Source organism: Leucopleurus acutus (genome assembly GCF_964270905.1).
Source record: "Leucopleurus acutus genome assembly, chromosome: 20".
NCBI lineage: Eukaryota > Metazoa > Chordata > Mammalia > Artiodactyla > Delphinidae > Leucopleurus > Leucopleurus acutus.
The window spans coordinates 5,157,489-5,181,552 of record NC_139162.1 but is presented as its reverse complement, the minus strand read 5'-3'; the positions used below and the strand labels follow the sequence as shown (position 1 = coordinate 5,181,552).

The 24,064-nt window shown below is 45.1% G+C and overlaps 1 protein-coding gene across 1 annotated transcript in view; it reads left to right on the top strand.

Moving 5' to 3' along the window:
• The window catches only part of CDH13 (cadherin 13), a 1,019,214-nt gene that overhangs the window by 973,503 nt on the left and 21,647 nt on the right, over nucleotides 1–24,064 (top strand). The window contains exon 11 of the mRNA XM_082862470.1: nucleotides 15,310–15,452. Coding sequence (XP_082718596.1) covers nucleotides 15,310–15,452 — 143 coding nt within the window. The remainder of the gene's footprint in view (nucleotides 1–15,309; nucleotides 15,453–24,064) is intronic.

The following is a 24,064-nucleotide window of genomic DNA, read 5'->3' as shown; positions in this document are numbered from 1 at the left end:
TACCGGTTCTGTGCCACCCAGCTTGTCGTACATGGGCACGAAACCTCTGCAGGGGCCAGCAGTGTAATGTGTCCTGGGCACAGTCTGGCTGACTTGGTGTTAAATCCAGACAAAGAAGTCGACCTAGAATGTTCCAAAGCAAAGGCAGTAGTTTCCCTGCCCAACGCTGTCAGGAAATTAAATGACTAAACCAGCAACAAAGCAACGGGCCAGTCAAGTTTGGGCGCAGCTTTAACGACTAACTTCTAATGAGAGTTTCAAAACACTGCTTTTCCAGAGCAGAAAATCAGGTTGTGCTCATTTATAACCCATCATCTGCAGTGAGTCGGAGGATATATTTTTCTGTGCTGTCAGTTAACTTTCTGAGCCCATCAGCATACAAAGTAGGGCCGCTGGGCCATAAATCAGCTCCACGGGACCTGATGAATGGTTATTGTACAGATCCTGCATTTGCATTGGATCTGGGGACATAAATCTACTTCTCGTGGTCTTACTTTAAAAAAATTATCCCCCTGAAGTCAGAGTGAGCAATTTATACAGGCATTCTTTGCCAGCTGTTTATTTTTCTCACCTTTAATGACTGACTTTCCACTCTCTGCATTTACACTATATTGTAAAACGTCACTCATCATGTAGAAGAAACTCCCAGGACTTCAGTTTGAAGCTACCCACCAGGAATAATTTTATAACTTTTTACTCAGCCATGAATAACTGTTGTTTGGGTAAAGACTGTCATAATTTACTAGCATTAGAAAAAACCTTACAGACCATCGGTGAACCTGCCCTTTGTCCTATAGATGGGAAACCAAGGCTCAAGTGTGGCAGTAATGTCATCAGGCCAAATTGGTGACAAGACGAGGACTCCTGCTTGGGTTTGGGAGAAGCAAGAATCCTTGATACCATGAAGAAACAGCTGTAACCTTCATGATTAAGGATAAGTGAAATATCCATTCAAAGACAGTGGCGTGAATTGATAGGAACGGCCAAGGCGAGAGCAGGGTGCTTTTTGCTCCCTCATTCGTTTGTCAGTCAGTCATTCGCCAGGCAACTAGTGACCATGGCCCATTCTGCTGCAGTCATCACAAGGAAGAATAAAGATCCCGTAGATGAGACTCAGAGAGTTCTTCGTTTGACCGAGCATATGTCAAGCAGGCAAAAATGAAAGAAAATCAAAATACCCCAGAAAGCCAAATTTTTTGGCTTTCTGCAGTTCATTAGTAGAGTATTCTGAAGAGCATCCCGCAAAGGGTGTTTGGTTTTTGTCTTGTTTTGCTGTGCTTTAATCACCTTGGAAACCATGGAGAGCTCACTTCCTTGAAGGTATTTTTCTTATATCTGACAGCTTTGGGACTTCCCTGGTGATGCAGTGGTTAAGAATCTGCCTGCCAGTGCAGGAGACACGGGTTCGATCCCTGGTCCAGGAAGATCCCACATGCGGCGGAGCAACTAAGCCTGTACACCACAACTACTGAGCCTGTGCTCTAGAGCCCGCGAGCCACAACTACTGAGCCCACGTGTCACAACTACTGAAGCCCACGTGCCTAGAGCCCTTACCCTGCAACAAGAGAAGCCACCGCAATGAGAAGCCCGCGCACCGCAACAAAGAGTAGCCCCCGCTCGCCGCAAGTAGAGAAAGTGTGCCTGCAGCAACGAAGACCCAACGCAGCCAAACATAAATAAATAAATAACAGCTTTATTGAGACATAATTCACATACCCCACAATCTACCCATTTAAAATATACGTTTCAATGGTTTTTAGTATATTCACGGAGTTGCGCAACCATCACAACTATCAATTTTAGAACATTTTCATTACCCCAGAAAAAACCTATTCTCTTTAGCCATCACCTCCATTCTGCCTCTCCTCTGCTATAGACAACTGCTAATCTTTCTGCTAATCTGCTAATCTATTTTCGGTTTCTATGGGTTTGCCTAGCCTGAAGATTTCAGATGAATGCAGTCATACAGTGTGTGACCTCCTGAAGGTTCATGGTCTCTTTGTAGAAAGACATGAATGTGGGAACAGAAGGTGCTTACTGTCCCCAAAAAAGACACATTCATCCTTTTTTTCCCTCAACTTTAAAAAAGTTTCGAACGCGCAAAATGTCCGAAGAGTTTTACAGCGAGCACTCATTCACCCCTCACCTAGATGCTACCATTTTCTTCTACTTGCATATCGCAAACCTACCCATCTCCCCCATGGACCACCATCTTAGTGGCGGGCGCTCAAGGAGGCAACTTCCAACCTTGCCATCTTGAGAAGGAAATATATTCAGTTTTGCACAATAATATGTCAATGTAGGAGATTTAAAAGCCAAGAATGTTAGTAAATTGACAGTAGAGGCCCTGAAAGACAATATTACATTCAAAGGTTGAAGAAGGCTTGGAATAGCTTTCCAAGAGACCATGTGTTAGGGACATGAGGCCCAAGGACTGGCCAGGTTTGGGAATGACAGATCTCTTGAAGGGACCAGCCGACAGCCTGGCTCAAAGGTCCACAATGGGAGAGCCAGAGAGTAAACCACATGGTTTCAGGAGATGGCAGCCTCTCCCTGCATCTGCTAATTTGGCCATTTTTTTGCGATTCAAGGGTTTAGTTTATTTTGTGTCAATTTTGACTCATGCATTTGAAGGGAAGGCGCTTTTCTTTTTCTCTTGCATAGCAGTAGCTTTTAGAAATGTGACTATACCCAGAGCCCCAGCTCCTCCCAGGAGTAAGAGCCCAGCATCATACACTCAGATGCCCTGGGCTGTGGTCTGGACAGGCAGGAGTGGAAATGGTGTGTGAAGAAAGGGATCAGGACACCGGGGGGTGCTGGGACCACATACCACTCACTCTCTGCCTCCCAGCCCATCCTTGACCTTGGGCTTCAAGTCCTTGGTGCCCACCCAGGAGCCTGGGGACAAGATGCCCGCTCTTGCCGTCTGATGCCACAAGCCTGTGTGTGTGAGTGGTGTGACTCAAGAAGGGTTGGATGACACTGGGCTGTGTGTGTGTGTGTGTGTGTGTGTGTGTGTGTGTTGTAAAGACACATTTAATTTGTATTCCTATGAAATGAGAAGAAAAGGTCTTGGCAAACAGTTCAGTAGCTTCTGCCGAGAAGTGCACGGTAATTCTTTTTAATGAGAGAACTAGCCTTGATATGAGCCGTATTAAGCCTTCTATTGGAACGGGAATTCAAAATGCTCATCTTGGTAATTTACTCATCAGTCACCAATGTTTACCAAATGCCAGTGGATGCCTGGGGAGAAGAGAAAGCAAAGATAAATAAGACGTGTCTCCTGGACCTCAAAGAACTCTTGTCCAGTAGCAGAAAACGCACAATTATGACATGTCATTTTTATTGTATGTACACTTGTGATTAGATTGGGCCATATGGAACTGCTGATATTTGATGGGTTTTGACCAATAAAATGGCAACTTTATGATTCAACCTAATATTTATATAGTATTATATCAGTTTGCTAGGGCTGCTTCTCATTGCAGTGGCTTCTCGTTGTGGAGCACGGGCTCTAGGCGTGCAGGCTTCAGTAGTTGTGGCACGTGGGCTCAGTAGTCATGGCTCGCGGGCTCTAGAGCACAGGTTCAGTAGCTGTGGTGCATGGGTTTAGTTACTCTGTGGCATGTGGATCTTCCCAGACCAGGGCTCGAACTCATGTTCCCTGCATTGGCAGCCAGATTCTTAATCACTGCACCACCAGGGAAGTCCTATCATGCCTTTTTTTTTTTTTAATTTTATTTATTTATTTTTGGCTGTGTTGGGTCTTTGCTGCTGTGCACGGGCTCTCTCTAGTTGCGGCGAGTAGAAACTACTCTTCGTTGCGGTGCGCAGGCTTCTCATTGCAGTGGCTTCTCTTGTTGTGGAGCATGGGCTCTAGGCGCACAGGCTTCAGTAGTTGTAGCACGCAGGCTCAGTAGTTGTGGTTCATGGGCTAGTTGCTCCGTGGCATGTGGGATCTTCCCGGACCAGGGCTCGAACCTGTGTCTCCTGCATTGGCAGGCAGATTCTTAACCACTGTGCCACCAGGGAAGCCCTATCATGCCTTTTAATATCTGCATGGTATTTCATTATCTGGGTAACTAATCACTTTTGATAGACAGTTACCTGGTATTTCTTTAATTTTTCTATAATGAACAGTGATGGAAGAAACATTCTTGTAGCTAAATAACTCTGCCAAATAAGTTTGAGTAATGCTGTGTTCTGAGGCTCTTTCTCGGATATTCACAGTGTGAATCTACATTTTCAAGGCTCTGAGAAGTCCTGCAAAGGAGGGGAAGCTTTGATTTTATTAACCCAGCATTCCCAAATTTTAGAAGTTGCTCCGTTACTATTTCTTTAGGCCAAAATATTAGCAAAGGAATTTCTAGATCAAAGAATATATAGAGTTTTAAGCGATTTTCACCTGTTTCCTTCTAGGAGTGTTGTTTTAGGAACTGGAGACGTTGGAGACAACTCTTCCTTCTTAGCTAAACTGAGATGTTCTTTTAATCACAATTAGATGAAAAGTTCAAGACACAAAAAGCATATGCGATGTTCTTTTTAAACAACCAAGCAATCAAGACAAGTGCAAAGAATTACCTGGGTTCTTTCTGAGTCTTCTGGGAAGTCAGTTTAGAAGAGTTTGATTCATCCAGAAAGCGTAAGTTTTCCTTTTCTAGAGTTCAGACAGGAAACATGTAAAATGAGTAAAAGTCTCTCATGTGGACCATCCCAGAGGGTCCTGGGAGATTTTAAATGCTGCCGTGGACCGTTGAGGAATGTCCATTGTAAATACTACTTTTGATATAAAACAACAAGGCTCAAAGTAAATGTTTTGGATGGGCTGACTTCTCTTCTTATATTCTGCCTCCATGCAACCATACTGGCTTATTTATTTATTCAGCAAACACTTGCTAAACTTGCAATACGAGCTGGGCCCTAACTAGGCCCTGAGGACAGCTGTGAACAAGCCTTTGTCCTCTTGTAGAACTTACATTCCAGTGGGGAGACAGGTAAATCAATACATAGCCACATTACCAGGCTGACTGCAGGGTACAGCACATGCCAGTGGGAAAGCAAACAGCCTGATGGGATGGGGAGAGGCCCCTTAGATGGGCTGGGTAGGAAGGAGGTGACATTTGAACTGAGGTCTGAAGAATGATACTGAGCCAGCCAAGCAGAGAGCTGGGGACAGAATTCCCGGCAGAAACCAGCAGCTAAAAAGCAGGCTGGGAGGGTGGAGGGCTGGGGGCCTCAGGTCAGGGGAGCAGGAATCGTGGATGGTGGGGAGGCAAGAATGAGGAAACAGCTGGCGTCCTCGGGCAGCGGGAAGCTCAGAGGCCCAGGATGCGTTGTCACCCTTGTCAGAAGCTCTGTGGCTCCGCACACCTGACCGCACCAGGGCCACTTACCCACCACATACCGCGTGGACCAGGCACACGGCCGTCCTCACACACCCTGCAAATCCTGGGACGTTGAGTCCTCGGAATTCCGTAGCTTGTCCTCCCGTTTGCTTCACACACTGGCATTTTGCCCATGCGCTCACCCGTCCTTGACTAAGACCTGCGACGGACCAGACGTGTGGCAAGTCACTGGGCTTGGGAAGAGAGGGAGACAGCCGCTCCCCATCACGTGCAGTCACCACCTCGTGTGCAAAGGGCACTGTCCGGCGATGAATGCCCTCGGCAAAGGTCTGCATCAGGGGGTGGGGAGCTTCCCGCCTTGTTCATTGCAGCCTCCCCCATCCCTAGTAGAGCTCTGGGCTCCTAACATGTCTTCCAAAAATATGCATGGAGTGAATGTAGGACATCAGTGCCCAGGGCTGGGCATGTGTGGCCCAGGGCTCCGTGGTGGAGATGCCCGCCAGCTCCTTCCCACAGGGGAGCCAGCGGAATCACCTGCTTGGGGGATAACTCATCTAGACCATGGGCCATGCCAAGGTCAGTGGAAACGCACTCCAGGCGAGGTCTCTCCCTATGAAGCAAGAACCATGTGGCTTTCCCCACAGCCCAGCCTCTGTAAGAAGCAGTGTCTGCAATCGCTCACCACCTGGACTGCAGTGGAGGGAGGAAGTCTGTCCGCTAAGCCAAGCATCCGCCCATGAGTACCTCCTCCGTGGCAGCTGGCCAGGCCGTGCTCACCGACCTTCAAGGCATAAAGCCGGGCTCAGCCATCCATCTGTCCCACTGTGGTCTCTGCGGCAGCCTCACTCATCGACTTCTCAAAAGCGCCAATACCTCTGCCCAGCTTGGTCTGAGCTGAGCTCAAAGTCTCAGGGGTTGAGCAATGGCCATGGCCTGTCAGTTAATCACCCAATAAAAATAAACTCTGAGAACGAATGCAGGGGGTTTGACTAACTTTCCTGTGCTGGTCTTCTGACATCCTGGTTTGCTCTCCCAATGAGCACGTTTCTTCAAGACAACCCACCATGGGAAATAGCACCTGGCCCAGACACCACCACGCCATCGCCTTTAGTGGACAGAGCTGAACTTGACCTGCAAGCTGTACAGCCCTGGGCAGAGAGGCCCCCAACCTGGGCCACACGCTGCCGGGGGCTTTATCCATCCCAAACTCTGAAATGCCAAAACTAGTTTATTTTGCTTTTCAGCCTTCTAATAAGTGTTAGTAAAGTTGGGCAATCATGGACGAGGGATGGCCTCACAAGCCACAGGATGCTGAGCTGCATGCCTGCAGGGTGAGGAAGAAATCCAACCTCTGTCCTGGAAATCAGAGAAAGAGAGGCTGTTTTGTCTCACGTGGGTCACCCCAGATCTCCCAAAGTGAGTGTCTAGGGAGCTCCGTCCCCATCCTCGCTTGCGGGTTGGCCTTCTGGAAGACCCTTACACACTGGAAACCCTGCCTCCAATCACCATCCAAGGGTCCTAGGCCCAGGCCCACCTTCCACCCTGGCCTGACTCTACCCCAGCAGATGGGCTTGCGGGACAGAGGCTGGCCCAGGGCCAGCAGGGCCCCCTTTGCTTCCTTGGGGGCGTGACAGTGATCCCTGGGGGCGGGGCTGCAGGGCTATGGGTGAACCTTGACTGCAACGCTTACATAATTAGACCTGAGGAATGTGGACCTTCCCTGTGCCCTGGGGACGTTAAGGATGGGCCCATGAGTGGCCACTGAGAACTGGACCCCATCACACAGCCTAAATATGGCCTGGTGGGATAGGAAAGTGAAAGTCTCCTTTTAAGATGCCTGATAAGACAGCAGAATCCCGTCATCGTATTAGAAACACACAATAAACAGAAGGGGCTTGTTTGAGGGCAAAGTGGAGGCTGACGTCGAGAGCGGTGCCTTTAGTTTTCGCTATTTATAAATGTTGAGATTTTCCAGGAAGAGATGGCCGCTTCTCTAGAGTTAGGCTCAGCACGAGTTGTTTTCTTCCTGAGGATGTTTTTTGTCCTCAGTGGTCCTAGGTGGAGGCGTGTGGGCCTGGAGTAATTTCCTAGGGCACGTCTCAGTGTGGGGTCAGCACCCCCAAAGTCCTGCCTCCACAGCCTTCATCCAGCTCAAGTCCTCCAGTTCACGATCCTTCAAGAGCAGGGACCACCAGCAGCCCTTATCTAGAGAAGATGGGGAGAGAAAAGGACCACCGAAGACAAACTGATTTAAAGTGGGGACCAAAATCCAACTCAAAACCAAAAAAAGATTTGACTGAGACCTTATTTTGGAACAATAAATGATGAAAATCAATTTGTTTCTTAGTTTGTTTTAACCCCAGCCATAAGCTGTTCTCGGAGTGAACATGTGTGAACCAAGGATTGTTTTGCTTTGACGTAGTTTTTCCAACAACACGCATGACAGCACACGCTACAGTTCACGCTCTGCTTGGCACGTTTACGAAGAGGTGTCCTTCCGAGCCATGCCAGCGGTTCGTCCCCTTGCCAGAGGGCGTCACCTAATCCTGGGGAAACCACTTGTTTTTATGATGTTAATTTAAATTTCATTGGCTCTGTGTTTTTGTAAATTGGTTTTGGTTTTACAGTTGCACAAGAATTACGTCCATATGTAAGTATTTAAGTCACATCATAATAAAATTATCAGCCCACGTAGAGCTCTATGATAATTTTTTAAAGGACCTCATGTTAAGTTTTTGAGTTACTTTGGTCTCATCAATTAACCCTACTATAATCTTGTAAATTTTTATTAAGCACCTGTCTGCTAAAAAATGTATGCTTTTTCTGTCCTTACACATTTGCCAGCAGCCATGCAAGTACCTCTCACTCAAATTTTTAGCCTCTTTACCCAGAACATGAATTTGCAAATAAATGCTGCAAAACACTCTTTTTTGAGGCCCTGATAAACGCAAGCTCCTTTCTCTTCTTCTGTCTGGTGACTGGTTTCTCTCTGCTGCTTCCTCATTGTCTGGGGTTTACTTAGTCCAGCATTGCTTTGAGCCTCTTCCTGGAACCCCTCGTCTTCTGTGAGATGAACATTGTGCTCTGTGCTGGTTGGCATGTATTTCGATGGTTCTAGTCTCTGAGAGGGTGACTCGTAAGTGTGCCAACCAGGGTTAAGCGGGAAGGGATGTTAGAGACCATGACAGATGTGGCCAGAAGTTCATTCATGACACGGTCAATGGAATATTCAGACGATGAGGCATCCTTGCTGGCTTGTTCTTGTTTGCCTTCTTGGACCCAGGAACACAGTGAAAGGCAGATGACTGTTCATGGAATCAGCTAATAAGTGAACAAACGGGTGAATATCCTCACACGGAGGAAAGCTTACATTTTACCAAGTTGTACCGAATTCCAGGTCATCCCGTTCCCTTCCAAGTGCAGTTTCTAGTGCTTGGGAAAAGCCACCCAGCATGGATATACAGGTGTGGGAAATTTAACCCTGACCCTGACAATGCACAGAGGAGGAGCCAGGCCTGATCATTAATAGCAAAGTTAATAATAATGGGGGCTTCCCTGGTGGCGCAGTGGTTGAGAGTCCGCCTGCCGATGCAGGGGACAGAGGTTCGTGCCCCAGTCCGGGAAGATCCCATGTGCCGCGGAGCGGCTGGGCCCGTGAGCCATGGCCGCTGAGCCTGCGCGTCCGGAGCCTGTGCTCCGCAACGGGAGAGGCCACAGCAGTGAAAGGCCCGCATACCGCAAAAAAAAAAAAAAAAAAAAGTAATGATAATGATCATTAATCATGAAAAACAATTTGTAGTTGCATTTTTAAAGCATCTGTTTAATATTTTCACCAACACTGAAGATATCAACCGACATTCTTGTCTAGAGTTGACAAATGTGTTCTTGAATTTCAGAAATCTGAAGTCTCAGCCTGTTACTGAACAGAGCCACATACGTAGTTACTGTATCAGGGTCCCACTTTCCCAAATTTTCTGACATTGTTAAATTTGTGACTTTACACATTGAATCTGTCTTGCTAGATTTCTCCGTATTTCTTTGTGATCATTTTGGCCTGAGTCAATAATGAGGGCACCCTACAAGACATTTATAATCAGGGCTGTGGGGACTTTGCTTCCTTTTTTAATAACTGCTTCATTCACGTAGGTTTCGAAGGCAGGGTGGGAGACTTCATAAATCATCTTCGGAAATAAGTTTGCAGAATGGGGATGAAGCTCAAGCTAGAAAGAGCCCGGTCCCAAAGCCATGTCACAGAAGGTCCTATCAGCACCTTTGTAAGGACACTGGCAGCAAATTATAACAAAAGATTAATGGCCTCAAACAAGAGGGCAGGCGTGACCTTTGCTGGGAGAGGTGAGCAGCAGACCTGCCTTGCCTGGAACAGGTGGTGAGCGGTATTTGGAGATGACAAGCATGATCCCGGCAAGTAGCTGGTGCCCGGGAAATGTCAGTTCCCCTCTGCTTGGCAGGGAGGGCTCCATGCACACAGGGAAGGCTCCGTGCACACAGGGCTCACGCACGGAGGAGCAGGTCGGGGGTCGACAGTGTCTTCTGCAGGCTCAGAAGATTCACAGTAATCTTGAGCAAGGTCAGTATCCTGCTGGCTGGGGCCCCGCCCCTTTCTCTCCCACTAGTGAGAGCAGGTGGTGACTAAGAATGACTACCTTTTAGAACAAATGATTCTCAGACCTCAGTTACCAGTGATATCTCCACCATAACTGGGTAGTTTGTCCCAGTGGTTTAGTCTCTAATTTGACTTAGGAGTTGTCAACATGAACCTTCCAACAAAAGAACAGTTTAAGACAATATTATTTGAGACTTTCTAGGGATGAAGATATTAAATTCACACACATGTGCTGTATTATATTAAACCTTTCTCAAGGGTGTATGAAATTTTATAAACAGAAATAGGATTTTAAAAGAGTAGTATATCAGCTTAAGAGTTTGGGTATTTTTTTTTTTTAGGAAATGTTACTCTTGTGTAGATTCCAATGCCATGTTCCTGAGTTAACCCCCTAAATAAAACCCATCCACAGGACACAGTCCTAGGGTTTCCTTTCCGAGTTTAATCATTGTGGGTTGAGCGGTAGATCTCAAGCTTTAGTAAACCAGAACCACCTGGGGAACTTGGTAAAAGCAGAAAGGCCCCATCATACTCAGCAACCTGGTAACCCTGATACAAGCCAGATGTGGAGAGCTAATGGCATAGAAAAATTACCAACCCTCACAGTCTATTCTCAAGGCAAACAAAAATGCAGACTACATTCAGGAGACAGAGAATCTGTATTGGAACCACAGCTCTGCCACTTAAAAGCTACTGGCTCAGTCTGAGCCTTTGTTTCCTCATCTGTAGAATGGGGTAATAGTATCTACCTTCCAGGCTGATGGGGCAATGATATGTAATAACGTACACACATCGTGTGGCACCTCCTCGGTGATCAATGAATGTGTGTTTCCAGTTCTAGATACAACAGAAAGCAAATACTGAAAAACAGAAAAACATGATGTGTTATGTGAGGGAAACTGCCTTGGCCGCAGTCATCATCAGTGTAATTAAATAACTAATGTAAATTACTAATTAACATCCTCTCTGCCTGCCAGAGTGTAAGTTCCAACAAAACAGGAAATCCACTGCTGACCCACCCAGCACCATACTCGGCACCTGGCACACGAGACACCCAGCAAATAGTTATTCAAAACGAGAGAGTGAACAGCATGGTCACTTTAAGAACATGCATGTGTTCGTGTGTGTATCTGTACGTAGTCTGGCCTCTAGACCAAATTTTAGTAATGCTTATTTCTGGAGGTAGATGAGGGTGCTTTTAATTTTCTTCTTTTTGCTTATCTATGTTGCCTGAGTTTTCTGCAATAAACACAAAAGACCTAATCTGCGTGTCATTGGGTATACGTGAGAGGGTGGAAGCCAGCCATCACCTCACCTACAGAACATGTTCCCTCATGATTTCTGGTGTCCTCAAGGGTTTGGATATGTGGTCTCTAGAACTAACATGGTTTTAGGAGAACCAGGAATTAAATGATTTCTAAAAAGAAGTAGAATTTCTTTTGCCTTTTTTTTTTCTTTTTTTTATGCGGTACGCGGGCCTCTCACCGCCGTGGCCCCACCTGTTGCGGTAGCACAGGCTCCGGACGCGCAAGCCCAGTGGCCATGGCTCACGGGCCCAGCTGCTCCGCAGCACGTGGGATCCTCCCAGACCGGGGCACGAACCCGCATTCCCTGCATCAGCAGGTGGACTCTCAACCACTGCACCACCAGGGAAGCCCAGAAGTAGAATTTCTTTTGATCCATCAGTCTCCTTGCTCTGATCATGGAACATGCAGAGAAGAGCCTGAAACTGCTGTCCCCAGAAAGGCCTGCTGGCAAGGTTGGCCCTTGGCTGATGCCTGGAAGGTTGGATTTCTGGAGGGTTCCCAGCACCCTACCTGGGAGGAGGGCTCACTGTGCCTGAACTCAGGCTTTGTGCCAAAAAATATGGTTTGTGCTGGACTCCTGCTTTCCTTCTGAAAGTCAGCCGTTTTGCTCCCTGCCTAGTAGCCTCTTTGAGAGGTCTGTCCATGGGGCACCTCGGGACAAAATTCCTTTAGAATTCTGGGTCACCCAGGATCTGGGTCAGTCAAAGCATGTTGAAGAAGGCTCGTTCATTCATTCATTCATTCATCCAAAAACTGAGTAGCTACTCAGTGTGTGCCAGGCACTCTTCTAGGTACCAGAGACACAGTCAAATGAGGTAGATGAAAGGCAGGTGGAGAGTTAGGCAAAGCCTTGGAGACATGGTCAGGAGTTTGGATTTTATTCTGTGCCCAGAGGGAAGTTACTGGAGAATTCTGAGCAGGAACTTACATCATATGAGATATACACTGAAAATGGTCAATTTTCAGTTGGCTGCTCTTTGAAGAACTGACTGTAGCAAGTAGAATGGAAGCAAGAACCAGGTGCACTGGAGTGGTCCAAGCAGAAGATAATCCCTAGTGATCTCACCTCCTACTTCCTGTGGCAGAGCAGAGATAATGGACTCACACCAAACGTCCCTTTGTCCACTGAAGGGTGGAAAGTGAGCTCCTTAGGTGTGGTTGTGCATTGCTTGTTGTCACGGTAGGGATCCGGGCAGCTCTTCCTGTCCACGTCTGCTGGTTGTGGCATCCCTCCGTCCCTGAGAAGCCCTTCCTGTTAGCAAGACTGCTTCCTTGGCTCTGGTTCCCCAGGAGCGGGAGAGAACGCTGTCCCCCAGATTTCTACAGACGCTGTGATGGCCTGTGCTGTGTAACTGAGCTGGGATTCTGGAATCCACTGGCCCCTCAGTCTCTTGTGTATGTTTCGTCAGGAGATTTGAAATATGCCCTTTCCTTTGTACTCAGAGCCATAGCTACATGAGCTATTTCAAAACATTGTATTTCCTTCTGCTGGGAGTTCTTTCTAGTTCTGTTTTTAAATAAAATGGTTGATTTGAATCACCCAAGCAGATATTTCATCTAACACAGGGGGCCTACTGGGCTGGAATTAAGTGAGGAGCTGATTATACACCTGCTGTTTCCTTTCTTCCCTGTGGTTTTACAGGGTTGTTTGCTTCCTTCAGTAGGACTAGAAAATCACTCTGTATCTCCCCTTTCTTCTTTTCATTTTCCAGGCTCTCATAATCTTTCCCATCCTTACTGACTCCGCTTTGAGAATGAGCTGCGCTTAGGCTCGTATGTCGGTCTAAAAATACCAACCCTCCCTATAATCCATGCCATCACACGGGATATTTCTGACGGTTTCCCCCCATGAGAGCTGGGCCCTTGGCTTGGAAGTCCTTCCAGGTCAATACCAGGCCCGGGCCTCTGGCCTGGGAGCTTCCTTCCCTGCTCTGCCAGGGCCCTGCGGACAGTAAACCCACTTCCCAGGAGGGAAGCAGGCCCGGACCGTGGTGAGGTGCCCCCCTCGCCGCCTCCCCACCGCTCTGATCTACTAATCAGCCTGCCCTGTGTCTTTCGACGCTGACACCTGGAAGAGGTCGAGCCTTGGCAAGCACGCGAGCAGCTCCTGTGAAGCTACCTACAGACTGAAATGAGTCTTGTTTTTAATTTGATTTTTCTTCCCCTGTAACAAGCAAAGTTCACATTACAGATAAACTGCCTGGAAATGCCAATTTAATAAGGCATATGCATTTTTCAGGCCCAGAAGCACAGAAAATATCTTGCACGCCAGTATTTTTGCACCAAAGGTTTATTAAAAAGACACCTTTGAAAATGCAGAAACTTACAGAGTGCCTGGCCAGTCGGTCCAAAGGGCTGATTTGACACAAGGGCTCATAGGCCAGGAGGTTGGAAGGGCAGGTCGGTTGATAGGTGTTGAGCTGTTTTCCCCTCTCGGGTAAAAAGCTCCAGGGTTGGGGAGGATCACACCTACTTCCAGGGGCTTCCATGCAGCTCTTAGTTTGGAGGGCGTTGGCATGGTGAAACCCAGCACTGGGCACTTGGGAATTCTCAGTAAATGGAATGACCCCGTCCTCCTCTCTCCGTGGCTGTGGTTCTGAGGAGACGCAGGAAGATGGGCATCAAGGAGATCTGCGGCACGGGCAGACCTCCCTAAGGTCTCCGGTTGGAAGAGGCACCAAACAAAATACATCAACTAATAGAGGGAAACAAAGGGCCCAGCAAAAATGCAATTAAATAGGACAACGATGGAGACCTGATTATTATTTTTATTATTTTATTTTCTTTAAGGGCAGTTATTTCCTTTTGCCTCATTTATTTATTTATTTACTTATTTATTTATTTATTTATTTTTGCTGTGTTGCGTCTTCGTTTCTGTACGAGGGCTTTCTCTAGTTGTGGCGAGCGGGGGCCACTCTCCATCGCGGTGCGCGGGCCTCTCACTATCGCAGCCTCTCTTGTTGCGGAGCACAGGCTCCAGACGCGCAGGCTCAGTAGCTGTGGCTCACGAGCTTAGTTGCTCCGCGGCATGTGGGATCCTCCCAGACCAGGGCTCCAACCCGGGTCGCCTGCATCGCCCGGCAGATTCTCAACCACTGCGCCACCAGGGAAGCCCCCGACCTGATTTTTGTTTTGGTTTGTTTTTTTTGTTTTTTTGCGGCACGCGGGCCTCTCACTGTTGCGGCCTCTCCCACTGCGGAGCACAGGCTCCGGACGCGCAGGCTCAGCGGCCATGGCTCACGGGCCCAGCCGCTCCGCAGCATGTGGGATCTTCCCGGACTGGGGCACGAACCCGTGTCCCCTGCATCGGCAGGTGGACTCTCAAAAACATTCACTCAGCAACTATCTATTGAGTGTTGTATATGTGCTAAGTAATGTTCTAGGAGCTGGGGTCATGACAGTGAACAGATATCCTTGCTCTTGTGGAACTTACATTTTTAGTGATATCTCTGTTCCATATGTTAATTCATATTCTTCTTTTCCTGACGTGTCTGTCCTCTCATTCTCTGACAATATCCCCCCATTCCTTCTGTCTTAGTTCAGATACTGCATCCTCTGTGAGGACCCCGGGGTTGCCCTCCATCAGAGATAATTACTTCTTCCTCCAGGTGTCCATGTGCCTTGCCTGTACCTTCATGACAGTGCTTCTCCTGCCTAGTCTGCATACCAGATACATCCAAGATGTAAAAGCAGAAAAAAAAAAAAAAAAAAAGCTGGACTTGGACTCAGGAGACAGGCTATGAACTCTGCCTCTATGAGAGCTGGGCAGATAAGAGCTCCTTCCTCCCAGGCTTGTCATGAGGAATAAAGGAGGTGCATGTACAAAATATTTAAAACAGAAAAGGCCCAGAGTTAATGAATGGTCGGTCATTACTTTCTGAATGAACAACTGTGCTATAATGATGTTTGTGGATTTGTATTAAGAATTATCTGGCAGCTACCCTGGGAGCTTGTGCCCAGTACTCCTTGAACATTTCTTGAATCTATTTTGAATGTAATCTGACGTTGTTTGGGGATTTTTTTTTTCTTTCAGGTATTCTGTTTACAAGGACCCAGCGGGCTGGCTGAATATCAACCCCATCAACGGGACTGTTGACACCACTGCTGTGCTGGACCGCGAGTCCCCATTCGTCCATAACAGCGTGTACACTGCTCTCTTCCTGGCAATAGACAGTGGTGAGTAATTTTTTAAATGCCAATAAGTGAATACTTTTCAGTTTTAAATATATTTTTACATTTCTTCTGATATACCTAAAGGTGTGCTTGGGAAGAATTAAATGTGGGCGGGGGGCAGGGAAAGCAAATGTGTAAACACACGTAAGTCAGTAAAATCCCCAAGTCCTGGAATGCCTGGGTCTTTGTCTAGTTAAGGGTCAGAGCAGTGAGCTCTCTGTGCTCCGTCTCAAGTAGGCGCCAAGGCTAGGAAGCCACATTGATGTCCTTCATCTTGGTGTCATGTTGTCATCTACAAGGAGGGTTTTTTTTACCTAATGCAAGTTGAAAGGAAGTCCCAGAGGACATCACCGACCCTGACAATTGAATTGTTCCCTCAGCTTTTTTCCTTTTATGATATGCACCATGGAAAGACATCAGGTCCCCTCAGCTGGTAGCTTCATAAGCGTGGAACAATTGCTGTTCGTTCAAAAGCTAATAATGCAGTATCCACGACTCAGACTCTGTTCCAGACACTGGGGATACAGTCATGAACAAACAAAAATCACTGTCCTCGTGCACCTGACACAGTCATGGAGAACGGAAGGAAATTGAGTAAAATACATACTATTCAGAAAAAAAAGAAAGTATACTATTTATGTATGAAACAGGAAAAAGATAGCAAATGAAAGGATGCTACAGTTTGAACCAGACAGCCGTGAGAGGCTCACTGAGGAAGTGACATTGAGCAAAAACATGAAGAAAGTGGGGATGGGGCCCCTGAAGCAATCTAAGGGAAGAGCAAGGAGGCTGGGGGCTGGAGCAGAGAGGGCAGTGGTACATGAAGGGGATGGGGATGCAGATCATGTAGGGTCACGTGGGCCTCTGTACAACCCTTGGCTTCTACTTTATGTTGAAATGGGTTACCATAGCCAAGTTCTGAGTACAGTTCAAAGTGCCATGATCATTCTGCTCTGTTGAGATCAGACATAGGAGACAAGGACAGAAGTAGGGACACCTCTTAGGAGACTGAGGGCAGCCTGGGAAAGATGGTGGCTTGGACCGGTAACAGAGTAGGGGATGAGAAGAGATCAGATTCTGGAGATCCTCTGTATATTTCGGACACAGAGCTAACAGGATTTGCCATTGGCTGAGATGGGGGGAGTCAGAGTCGGTTTCTGGGTATGTTAAGCTAAGATGTCTACTGTGTCAATCACACAAGAAGTTTTGCTCTCCCTGTAACTCCTAAAAGTCAGCTGTTCATAGCTGAAGATTCGGTTTTGAGTCCTATGTATATATCAAAATGAATATTTTTATAGGGTTCTTTATATGCGCCTTCATTACCCAATAACGGGTGAACTAAGAATTCTCAGAGGCTGGGTACTTACACAAAACCAAGTAGGAGAGCACGTGTCGAAGAAGTGAGTGATCAGTGTGGCGCCCAGTAGGCAGAGCGGGTTTCACAGTAAAATCAACCTTTGAGTCTGGCCTTGAAAGACAAGATTTGGATAAATGGCAGGGTCAGGAGGGCGGGGTGCCTGAGGGCATAGAGCAGAGGAGTCAAAATTAAAAGGGAGTGTGGCATGGGAGGTAAGAAAAGGAAAGAGAAGGGTTACATCCACTGTGAGTACATATGTAGAAACCTATTTGGTTGTATACCGGAAAGTCATATCTTCAAGACATCTCAAAATCTGGGCAAGTCATCTGATAGAGCAGGCACCCAAAGGATCCCGTAAGTTCTTGAGGAGGAAACTGACATGATGAAATAGCACATGGACATTCATCAGCAGAGAGCTGGACCAGACACTGTGCTTGGTCCTGGAGACTCAAAGATGAATAATAATAATAACTGTGTCCTTGTGCTCAGTGAGCTAACGAGTTACTTGGCGAGTTAGGCTAGCAAAGAGAAGATGGCAATACACTGTCACAACTGTCCTACTGGAACTAAGCCCAGAGGAGCCCCTCATCCAGCCTCAGAGGTGGTCACGGGAAGCTTCTTGGTTGAGGGGATCTCTAAACCGAGTGATGAAGGATAGGTTGAGAAAAGGGAAGGCATTCTACTAGAAGCCTGAGAGAAGGTGGTTATGTGAGACACGTAAACATTGGTCGGCATTACTGGAAGCTCCATATTTACAGAGATAGGGTTACTAGGTCTTGTGTGGAGTGCCCAGCTCTTATCACAGTGCCTGACTTAGAGCAGGCACTCATGTGTATGTGGAATAGATCATAAAATAGATCATGAAACGCTCCATATGCTATGCGAAGGAGTTTGATTTGGTTATCAAACTCCTTGAGAGTAAACGCTGTACTTTAGAAAGACAACCCCCGTGGCGGTGTAGAAAATCAATCAGATCATGATGCGACATGAGGCAAGGAGGCATTAGAAAGCTGTGCAGAAATCAAGGTAAGAGAAGCAGTGGAAGTCATTTGGGTGGAGTGAGTCTGGAGCTGGGAAACATTGTAAGACATAGCAGGTATCTGAGTTGAAGGGGTCAAGGTATGCCTGTTGGCAACAGAAACAAACTAGAAAGGATGAATCTAGAAAACATTTGGATGGAAAAAACAAGGCTTTGAAAACAACCCATACTCAATATGAAAGAGAGAATGGCAATACGAAAATTTCTAGTGAGAAATCTAGTCCATTAATAGAAATGGAACTGGTTTCAAAGGCTTGTTCCCATGTTGTACTTATGGGGTGGATGTTGAGATGATCCCATGAGACGCTGCAACGTGGGCCTGAAATAGAGGCCAGGAGGTTTTACTCAGGGAGTCACAATGCAAGAGATTGTCGCCATCGGAACAGATAAGTTTTGTGGAAGGAATAGGTCTAGACAGGAGTGCTAAGGGCATCAACAGTGGAGGACAAAAGCCAAGAATTTTAAAATGCTTTTCAAACAAAAAGTATCAACTATAGATCAGCTAAAGTAATGATTTCAGAGTTCTCTACTATGTAAAAGTATCTGTACTTGTAGAGAAAATTCTCAGCTAAGAACACCATGAAGGAAGTTTGAAACCCAGCAAATAGTTTAGTTACCATTGCCTTATAAAATATTTTATGCAATTATTCACCCAAAAAACGAGAAATGAAATACACTTTAATTTTTGTCGGAAACAGGAGTCTTCTCTCCAGGTGTGACAGGGCAAGCTGCTTATAGATTCTGAGGCTCAGTTTCTATAATACTTCTACAAAATGAGGAAGATAATTTCTACTTACGAGGTTGTAGTGAGAAAATGAAGTGCTGTGCCCTCTACACTCTCCATCAAAAGCAATATTAAATGTTCAGTAAATGTCAGTCCCACCCCAATGGGGTTATAGACAGGAAAGAATACAGCCGAGAATGGTCCTCAAGAAATAATGCAGTTTGAAATCTATTTCTTATCTAACTCTGTTAATACTAATATCAGACAAGGAAATCCAAATCTGATGTCACAGATGTTTCCAAAGGATAGAAATGTCCCTGAAGATGGAATGATAAATAAAAAACAAGTTGGCATTACTATATAGAACCATCATTAGAGATGATAATCTTGAATAAGGCCCAAAAGACTTAGCGCAAAGAGAATAAATTTTCAAAGACCTCATAAATCAGAGTAACTTTTGTTTAAAGGCTCGTTTTTGTCACTCACTGAAAACTTATCTCTAGATATTATGGTTAACCAGGAAAAACCAACAGTAAGTGCTGTTAGATCAAAGTTAATAGTACTAACTGATGGCTCAATGTTATACAAAGTAAGCGTTTGAGTTTATTAATTTTATAGAAATTCAATGTATTTGATGGAATGAAAGAATAAGGAATTATTGTCATACAACACGAGGGAAACTAAAGCAAAATAAATTGATTTTCTCCAAACAAGGAGTCAACTCAGGAATTTATGCCAAATCATGTCAATAAAATATATGGCCATGGGAACTTTATTGTAGGTTGTAGTAGACCAATGTCCCCACTGCAAAAACTAGAAAAATCTGGATACATTACAAAAGTCTTAATTGTAAAGGCATCAGAGAGCTGCAGAAGCAATGAAGCCTAACTCAACTAAAAACTAAGATAGGAAAGAAGAAAGAACCATTCTAAAAAGAGTGTAGGGCCACCAGCCATTTTTTTCTCTCTGGGGCTGTTTTAGATTCTGGGTGAGGATCAGGCCTGACCCAGGCAGGGCCCAGGATGGAAAGAAAGAAATGAGAAACACTTGTAACGGTCATGTGGCTGGTGTGACAGAGGGCTCTTAAGCACATGGTTATAGATAAATGCCTTTTAAAGGGCAGAATAATATCTCCTGGGGTCTCACTGAAACAAAGACCTAACAAAGCAAGCAGACTTACCTTAAACACACAACCATTCTCTCTTTAAGACATTTGCCAGATTTTGAAGGTATGAGGGATTGGAGGATGGGATGGCTGATGCTGTAGACTGAATGTTTGTGTCTCCCCCAAAATTCACATGTTGAAATCTAATCCCCAGTGTGCTGGTATTTGGAGGTAGGGCCTTTGGGAGGTCCATGGGGATGGAAGACTTCATGAACGGGATTAATTCCCTTATAGAAGAGATCCCAGAGACTTCCTTCACCACGTGAGGACACAGCACAAAGACTATATTGAAAACTACAAAACACTACTAAGAGTTTTTAATCCTGTGTAAATAGAGACCTATACCATATGCATGGATTAGGAGACTCAATGCTATTAAAATGTCAGTTCTCTCCAAATGGACCTAAAGGATTCAATGCAATACCAAGCAATATCCCAGGTTTTTGTTTTGAGAAGGGGAAGAAACAGATTATAAAATTCATATGGAAATACAAGGGACTAAAAATAGCCAAGGAAATCTTGAAGAATAAGTTGGAAGACTGACACTACCATATATCCAGACCTATTAGAAAACTATAATAATTCAGGGACTTCCCTGGTGCTGCAGTGGTTAAGAATCCACCTGTCAGTGCAGGGGACAGGGGTTCAAGCCCTGGTCCGGGAAGATCCCACATTCTGCGGAGCAACTGAGGCCATGCGCCACAACTACTGAAGTCCACACGCCTAGAACCCATGCTCCGCAACAAGAGAAGCCACTGCAATGAGAAGCCTACGCACCGCAACAAAGAGCAGCCCCCGGTTGCCGCAACTAGAGAAAGCCCGCATGCAACAACAGAGACCCAACACAGCCAAAAATATTGAACAAATAAACAAGTTTTAAAAAAAAAGAAAACTATAATAATTCAAACTGTGTGGTGTTTGCTCAAAGATAGAAAAAACTGACCAATGAAATAGAATAGGGAGTTCAGAAACAGATCCACACATATACAGTCCCTGATTATGACAAGGACAACATGGTAGTGCAGATGAGAAAGCATGGTCTTTTCAATAAATAGTGCTGGGTTTCACACATATGGAAAGAATTATCCTGACCCCTCTCTTATACCATATATAATAACCAATTCTAAATATGTTACAGGTCAAAATATGGAAGGTAAAATAATACATCTTTTAGAGAAAAACATATTAGAACATATTGATGTCCTTGGCATAGGCAAAGTGTTTTTAAACAGGACACAAAAGTACTAACGACAAAAGGGAAAAAATGATATATTAAAACTAAGAACTTCAGTTCATCAGATTATACCATCAAGAATGTAAAAAGGTAACCCACAAAGTAGGAGGTATTTATATTATAAAGGAATCCTACAATCGATATGCAAAAGGCACCACTCAAAGAGGAATGGGTAAGGGACTTGAACAGGTATTCACAACAGAGGATATACAAATGCCAATAAACATATGAAGAGATGCTCAACTTCGTTCATCAAGGAAATAAAAATTAAACTATCCAAATACAAACTAAAATACAAATTGATCAAGGAAATGCAATGAAATTCAATACTCAGCACACCTTCAAAATGACTGAAGTGAAAAGATGGAAGATGCCAAGTGTCGGCAAGGATATGAAATCATTAGAACTCTCATATCCAGCTGCGAGAAGTGTAAACTGGTACAACCACTCTGGAAACTGCAAGTATCAACTAAGGGTGAACATGTGCATCCCCTATGATCCAGGAATTACATGCCTAGCTATAGATCCAACGGAAATGTGTGTATCTGTTCACCAGAACCCCTATGCCAGAATGTAAATAACAGCACTATTCATGATAGCTCAAAACTGGAAACTGGCCAAATGCCCAACAAAAGTAGAATAAATAAATGGTGGAACATTCACACAGAACATTCTCACACAGCGCTGAGAATGAATGATGTGCAGCTATTCACAGCAACATGAATGAATCTTGCAAACGTAACATTGAGCAAAAAGAAGGCTGAAGCAGAAGATCGCACATGGAATGATTCCATTTATATGAAGGTCAAACGGGCGAAACTAATCCATGCTTCCAGATTACGTTGTGGAAGGGCTCTTTTTTTAATTGAAGTATAGTTGATACACAATGTTGTAAATAACTATATATATAGCTATAAAAGAATATATATATTCTTTTTCAGATTCTTTTCCCTTATAGATCATTTCAAAATATTAAGTGTAGTTCCCTGTGTTATATAGTAAGTCCTTGTTGTTTATGTATTTCGTATATGATAGTGTCTATCTGTTAATCCCAAACTCCTCATTTATCCCTCCCCTTGCTTTCCCCTTTCGTAACCATAAGTTTGTTTTTGATATCTGTAAGCCTCTTTCTGTTTTGTAAATAAGTTCATTTGTATCATTTTTTAAAATTAGATTCCACATATGAATGATATCATATGATATTTGTCTTTCTCTGTCTGACTTCACTTAGTATGGTAATCTCTAGGTCCATCCATGTTGCTGCAAATGGCATTATTTCATTCCTTTTTATGGCTGAGTAATACTCCTTTGTAAATATGTACCACATCTTCCTTATCCATTCATCTGTTGATGGACGTTTAGGTTGCTTCCATGTCCTGGCCACTGTAAATAGTGCTGCAATGAACATTGGGGTGCCATGTGTCTTTTCAGATTATGGTTTTCTCCAGATATATGCCTACAGTAGCTCTATTTTTAGCGTTTTAAGGAACTGTGGAGGAGTTTCTTGATCTTGTATATACTGGGCTAACTACATGGGTGTGTTCAGATTGTGAAGTTTCTTCAAGCTGTGTATTTGTGGAAACATGAAAGTTTCTATATTTCAATACAACTTAAGAAAAAATATATATATAGCTACACAGAGAGCGTGTCCCTGGTCCACTGTGCCTTCCCCAAGAGGCTGTGACCATTCATGTGCTCTCTAAGTATCTGTTACCCTAAAGCTAGACTCTCAGCATCTTGTCATTCTAAGGAAGGACAATCCCCAGCTGCTGGGGGTGGGCAGGTGGCAAAACTGCCAGCAGGGGTGAATGACAGGATGTCTGCAGAGAGAACAAGGTGAAGCATGCGCTCTGCAGTCCCTGCAACACTTGGCAAAAAGCGAAGTGACCCCATCATAGCTGCTACACACGGCTCTACTCATTCAGTTCAGAACAGTGGTGAGGCGGCACAGAAAGAGAATATACTTTCTAGGTACCTCTTAGAGACTAGAAACTGTGATATCAGAATGGAGGAATGTAAAAAAATAGTCAGATACAGGGCTGGAAATCTGTTCTGAGTTAATAGAAATTAAAAATTCTTTGGACCTGTTTGCTTGCGGGGGGCCCCAAAGCAAGTCTATATAGATTCCAGAATCGTGCTTCACAGTAATGTTGATAATGCCCGGGTTATGGATGATTCGGGGAGGGAAAGACACTAATCACTCCCTACAGATAGAGGCTAGGTTGTAACCCACAGCACACTCAAGGATGTACAAGGCACTTTTCGTAAACTGTTATCGGTTTTAATGAGCTATAAATTACCTAACAACATTGTTTTATTATAAGGGAAATGCTTTTGTTTTGCTAAAGCAGAAATGGCTGTGGTTGAATGATTGGCACAGTAAAGCCTTTCATCCTACAGATCGATATGGTGTGACCTTCCGTGTTGGCGAGCAGTTTACCTTTAGAAACGAATATCATCACTTACCTTATGTGGTCCAGATTAGTGCCTTCAGAGTACAGGAACTCCTTCATTAAAGACTTAAATGAACACAGAATTTCTGGCATGTGTTAAGAAAGGGGAAAAAAAAAATGACTGTTAAGGAAAATACCAAGATGGAGAGACGACATTCAGGAATGCAGTCAGGTGGCATCCCTTTGGAGATGTGCTGACAGGGGGGCAAAGCAGCAGCAATTAGCACCGGGCAAATCCCAGTGTGATTATCGTTGCTGCTCAGGTAATCGCCAGAAAGGTCAAGTGTTAGTCTCACTGTCTTATGTGGGCCGAAAACTGCCACAAGCAGTTTCTTGTAAGAGTTCTGGAATCCCACTGGAGATGGCCATGGGCAGGAAGGCATAGCCGGCTGGTGCTTCTTGGCTTACTGCCTTCTGCTCAGGATTCTATCAGGCTGGTCTTCCTACCTCCTTCTCACCTGTAACCTCATCTTTCACTCCTCCTCCTGTTCTGAAATTGTGTAGGGTTCAGCATTCCATGATTGCTATTGAATGGCTCTTATGCCCTCAGAGAAGTTCTAAATTGTGACTCCAAATGCCAAAGACACATACTCTGCTTCAGGAAGTTCAAGTGCCCTTGCTCCCAGCACCCAGGCTATGCAGC